Raw genomic sequence first — 6242 nt, 5'->3', positions numbered from 1 at the left:
TGCGACCAAGTCGGTATAGCCGGACGAAGCTATTAATACCACACTGAGAGAGAAAGCTAGCGACGTCAGCATGATCACCAGCGGAAGAGGATTCCGGGAATCCGAAGAGAAGTACGTTGTGCCAGCGCGAAACGGCTGAGGCAGATTCACTGCAGGCAGTGTCAATGGCGGCAGAAATCGTGGATGAAGACTTGGAAATCATTTCAGCCACTTTGGTCTCGGAGCAAAATGTTGATTCCAGTTTTTTAAAAGAGTCTGAATCCCGTTGAGTTAGAACAGGAGTTAATTTGCTTAAAACATCGTCAGCGATAGACGAGGCTTGTTGGTGAAGTAATGTAGTCAACGCTGCGTGGCGAGAGTCCAATTCATTCCTAACACTTGTAGTTTCGGCAGAGATCAAGACTGATAGGTTATTGATTTCAGTCTTGTTGGAAATTTCAAATGCAGTAAATTTAGATTGGAGATCAACCACCGAGGAGTTACATCGGGAGATTTCATCACTAGTGCCGCGCAAAGTAGTTTCTAGTGCGAGGAGCCTGTTATTAGCAGATTGTTCGGAGTGGCGCAAGGATGCGTTATCCGATTTCAGGAGATCGAATTCTTTCTGGAGCGTAGATTGAGTATGCTCGATGGTACAAAACTTGCAGGTAAAAGGAGTTGAGTCGTTTATATCCTCGAGCTTGATTTGGTTGAATAGCGGCGTATTCTCGAAGAGTACCCATCGACGACAAGCTTTACAACTAACCCAGTCAATACTACTGTCGATAACATCACGTTTAATGTATGGAGTTTGGAAGCTCTTGGAAGCAGAGTCCGCCTGGACTCTACTGTTTATGTCCTTGTCCTTGTCCTTGACCATGGCGAAGATCACCAAAAGAAGTCTTCCAAAAGATTTTATTTAACTTGTGTATCACTTTTGCAAAGCGAATGGAGTTCCCACCAATTCATAGAAGTATCACAAACAAAATACCCTAACCCTAACTTTAATTAAAGAAATATACTTGTAAATAAATATGCTAGGCCTAACATATATAGATTAGCTAAGCCTAACTCTTAAAAAAAAGAGAAATTCAAAACCAAATTTGAGAAGTCACCGACCGACCCCATTTAGATGAGAAGTCACCGACCGACCCCATTTTGGAGATTGGTCTCTTAGGGGAAACATCGACGACGAAAAGGGCCAAAATTAATCCAGCAGCGAAGAAGTCGATGCAAGAAGTCTTTAAGAGGCTTCTTGTTTATATAGTAGCTATTGACGGGTTGCCATTTAAGGCCGTGGATGGAAAGGGTTTTAGAAAGGTTTTAGAATTCGCGAACCCTGACCTACACTTGTTAAGTAGGAGATCCGTGGTCGGCGAGTTGAACCGAATGGTTGAGGCAGATTTGAAACCAAAAATCAAGGTAGTTAGTTTTTTGATATTCATATCTTTGGTTATTAATACATTTATGTATTCTTAACTCAATAATATTCGATTGTTTTTTCAGCTGTTATATTTTTCTTATATTTTTTACCTCTCCGAGGGGACAAACCACCGTGTGACGGTGAGCGTTAACGGATTCATTTGCGGTTTGGTTTGGATGGTGTTTTTTCGCTCACCGTCGTGACGGTTGGTGTGTTACGTTTTTGTAATGTGTATGCGTAGGTTGTGAGTGTTGAGTTTGTGTTCTGATGGTTGTGCATGTTGAGTCTGTTGTGTTTGTATGGGCGTTTTCTCTCCAACTTCTTCTTAATGACTTTGGGACGGACCGAGTGCTGAGTGTAATGCTACCTCTCATCGTCCAATGGCAGGGTTTCCACCAGTTGTACACGGTATTCGTCTTAGTATCAATTTGTGATCGCATCGGGCGGGATTTGAACCCGAGACCTCCTGCTTGACAGGCGGACGTTCTACCACAGAACCACCGACACTTGTTACGCTTTATTGAAAATTAGACCTTCAGCTTTATCGGAAGCTTATTTAATATTACGAAATTTTGGTTTAATTGAAATAGAATTGAAATTGAAATTTTTGCATCGAAGAAATTCTAATTTAGCGTTTCTCTATTGATTAAAAACAAATGCGCCACCCAGGTTTCGAACCCAGGCCATTCGGCTTGGCAGTCGAGCGCTCTACCACAGAACCACCAATAGCTGCTTAGGTTCACTGAAATTAAGACACGCATCGTAAGCATAATAGGTAATAAAGTCTTTTTTTATTAATGAATTTATGAAGGCCTAATCTGGTTTTTTTACGAATGAAATTTTAAAGGTTAAATCTTGTTTTAGCGCAGTCAGCCGAGATAAGAGGGTTAAAGGGTAGACCCTGTGGGTGGTCCACTTTGTTACTTTTTGTTATTTATTTACGGGTATTCTTAACGACCTATATATAGTTGTGTTAATTCAAAGTTGATAATTTAAAGTTTATTGCTTTAAGAGCTGGCGGTTAGTCAAGTGGCTCTCTGTGCTTTGTTGATGGTAAGGTTTTTGCTTCTTGTAAATATATTTGGTGTGGATATTTGGATATCTACGATTTCTAACGCAGTCAATGATTTCCTGGGTGTGCGAGTCATTATATGATATTGGAAATTGGACGGCATTGGTCTTTTTCATGCGGTATGTGTCACAACGTCAACTGGAAGTCTACATGTACGAGTGTTGAAATAAAATGAGCGTTAAAGATGCGGCAAGTATTTCGTAAGCGAGAAAAATACAAATACCATCTGTAGATATTTCTTTCATTAAAATTTGCTTAGTATTATATTCAACTGATAAACATGTACTGTAAAAACGGTTAAATTCAGTTGTGCATTGTTTTAGTAAGTCTAACTCGCTGTTGTAACTACTTAATTTATAATATTCTGAATAAATTGAACTCGATTGTTTCGACTCAATTATTTAAATTAAAATTAAAATTTTATACCGGGCAGGGTTTGAACCGAGAATACGTTTTTCGTAAATAACTCTGAATTGCGGAGATATCTTTGGGGGTCGTGTCGAGAAATTAATACCACTAGGGACCATTCTTCCGAGGAGAGGTATATTTTGGCTTGCCAACTTGTTTTTATAAATTTCAGACTATTCTAGGGAAGGTAAACCACGGAAGTTTACACTTGACCCTGGATATTTGGTCCATCCGACGCCAGCAATCGGTAATTGGAGTTCGCGTTCAATTTATCGACGCGGACTTCAATTTTCGCAACCTATTGCTGGCGTTTTCCCATTTCCCCGGGGCACATACCGGCGCCATGATATTAGCCAAAATTAAGGCTATTTTAGCCGAATTTGGCTTATCACCGTCATCAGTAAGAGTTTCTATTTTACGCAATTATATCGCGAGATTTATAATTCGATTTTCTTCATTTTAAGATATCACGCGTTTGCGCGGACAACGCATCCAACATCACCAAAGCGGTGAATTTACTGGATGTTATTCAAGAGCCCTGGGAGTTTGACTCGTCTTTCCAATCCACTGCCTCCAACTCTGACGCTGACTCTCTAGATCTCACCGATCTCGAATCGTCGGATTCTGACGACGATGACGGCGACAGTTTCGTTTTGGACGACGGCAAGTTTCATTTCTCACTCGTTGCCCGTCGGTGTGTAGAGATTCTTCACTTATATACGTTTGCTATCGTTTACAGGATGGAATTTGCTGAAACAAATTTTGATTCAGGATTCGTCGATCCAGTCGTCTTCAACTACGCCCGAGCCGGATATCCTCCCGATATTACCCATCCTCCATAACACCTGGATCAGGATGAGGTGTGTTTGTCACTCGCTTCAACTCGTAGTTAACAACTCAATTAAAACTATAGTGAGGGCCGAGTAGTGTTCGTACGGGGACCCCGACCCCGACCCCGAAAGTCGGGGATCCCCGACTTTTGTCCCCGACCCCGACCCCGACCCCGACTGTCGCAAATCAAGTCGGGGTTTTCCATTTTTCGGGGTTATGTTTTCGTAGTGTAATTTTAAATTTTCGCGCCGACGCACCCCGCTAAATCCTAAAAATATAAAATAGATAGGTTCCTTCTCTCTTTTTTTTCGTGGGCGACAATAGAATGATCCGAATGACCTTCGGCTGATGCCGCTGACGTAGCTCTCGCCTGACGCTTGACTCCGACTTGAGTCACTTTTTTAAGTTTTAGTTTCATAATTGCCGTTGTTTCAGACTCTGTAAGTCTCAGCTAAGGAGTGTGGAGTTACAACGTTTGGAAATAACTTGTGAATTTATAAAACAACTTATTTAAACAATTACAATGCCTAAGCTAGAGACCTCTATTTTAAAATCTACCTATCTTATCTATTTTTTCTATAGTCCTAGTCGATAATTCAAAATAACGGTAAAAAAAGCCGCCGATCAGTTTTGTAAAATATTTTCGGTGGCGTAATCGTCGGCAATTTTCGGTATGGAGATACAGGCCAGAAGGCAGGCAAGGCTGCCAGATTTCAATAGATCGAAAACAACCAACTCTCTCAAATGTTTTCGTTTTGAAAACGAAAATTTTGCGGCATAGCTATCGACTAAGACTATTACTAATAGTCCCTAGGCTCAAAGGCTGGCTTACACAAGATACACTATCTAATCTTAACCCGTAAAATTGGGGTATTTTTATAATTTTTCTATTCTTAATAAATACAAAGAATTTTCCATCCCCGACCCCGACCCCGACTTGTTTTTCGCGGGGTTAGACCCACCCCGACCCCGACTCCGACCCCGACTTTATTTTGACCCCGTACGAACACTAGGGCCGAGGTGATGGTCAAGCGAGTCAACGACTGGGTGACTTTTCTCCATCGTTCCACAAAATGGAGCGAAGTGTTTCGGGGAAAGTCACCCGGGGGGCTTGGCGTGAAGACCATCGGAGTAACGAGATGGAATTCAATATATTCCGCTATGGAACGTCTCGTCCAAGTAAACAAAATTAAAAAAAAATATGACAGATGTCATTATACTAATAGCAAATATTTTGGTCTTTATTTACAGGACGGAGTGCTAACCGCGCTCAAGGCAACGTTTTTAGAGGCAGGGGCGTTCACAAATAGCCTTCCAAGTGATGACTACATTTTCCAAATGAAGGAATTATTACGGTTGTTAAAACCAATTAAATTAGCAACCGACATATTTCAGAAAAAGGAGCCCTTGGCTCATCTAGTAATAGGGACGCTACTTGATGTGTTTGATCAAATAACTGAAGCTAGCGCGCCCTATTACAAAGATTTTCAAGATGAGCTTTTATGCAGACTGAAAACCAGATTTCACGAAGAAATCATCGACCCCCAGTATGTAGTGGCCGCTCTCTTAGACCCTCGAGGAAAGACAGCGCTATTTCCTGGTAAGATATTGCAAAAGTATTTTTTTCCACCGCTAGAAACTAAATGACATTTTACAGCATCAAATACCATCTACGAAGGGACTTCTTCGGCGTTGGCGATTTTCCGCTCGCTCGCGGAGACAGAAGCTGCGCGGCATCTGACGGAGTTCGCCAGCCGCATACCAATCGAAGAACCCGAGCAGCTGTCCCCCAACGAACGGCCGACCACATCAGCCGGACTCTGGTCGAGAGTTCGGTCCACCCGGACCACGTTGGAGCCTCGGACCGGTGATACGGTACGATCAGCTTTCCAAAGTGAAGTCCAAAAGTATTTGGAGGAGTCGATCCAGCCAGAAGAGTGTCAAGTGTTACTCTACTGGAAAACGTACCGCAAGAAATACCCGATATTATCAGAATTGGCCAAGCGGATCCTCAGCATACCAGTCGCTAGCGCTGACGTCGAGAGAACCTTTTCGGTAGCGGGATCGATAACAAGGTACAGGAGGAACCGCATATCCACGCGTAACGTATCCAATCTCCTTATAGTCAAGGAATGGGTGGATATAAAATAGATTTATGTGAGTGTTGATAAATTAGTACATCTAATGTCATCGTCGTATTAAGAGTATTTTAACTTTACAGGTGGCGTTCGGAGCAATAAAAAACGGAAAATAAAATCTTATTTTTTTTATGTATGTCTCCTTTTTCTATAAGTTAAGCAATCAAATAACATTTTAAAACGCGAAAAAGTAGATAAGTCCATCATGAACGGGGGAAAAAAAGATAAACAAATTAAAAACCAACGAGATACTCGGACCGATAGGTCTTAGAGACGCGAGACTCAGGCCGATAGGCTTTTTTATTAGGGTTTATCTCCCCCCCCCCCCCCCCGGTTCGGGATGGACTTCTATACTTTTTTGCGTTTTAAAATGTTATTTAAAAAATCATAT

General features: G+C 41.7%; 1 protein-coding gene across 1 annotated transcript; it reads left to right on the top strand.

Moving 5' to 3' along the window:
- Nucleotides 1-4741: 4741 nt before the first annotated feature.
- On the top strand, nucleotides 4742-5864 carry LOC149952704 (zinc finger BED domain-containing protein 4-like). Its single transcript, XM_090169793.1, has 3 exons — nucleotides 4742-4892; nucleotides 4965-5313; nucleotides 5371-5864. Exons 1-3 carry the CDS (start codon nucleotides 4875-4877, stop codon nucleotides 5862-5864), a joined length of 861 nt encoding a protein of 286 aa, XP_090025919.1. The 5' UTR covers nucleotides 4742-4874.
- Nucleotides 5865-6242: the final 378 nt, after the last annotated feature.

Source organism: Leiobunum rupestre, chromosome 3, assembly GCF_980474605.1.
Source record: "Leiobunum rupestre chromosome 3, qqLeiRupe1.1.hap1, whole genome shotgun sequence".
NCBI classification, from domain to species: Eukaryota; Metazoa; Arthropoda; class Arachnida; order Opiliones; family Sclerosomatidae; genus Leiobunum; species Leiobunum rupestre.
Note: the sequence above shows the minus strand (reverse complement) of the source record. Positions and strands in the feature narration are given on the sequence as shown.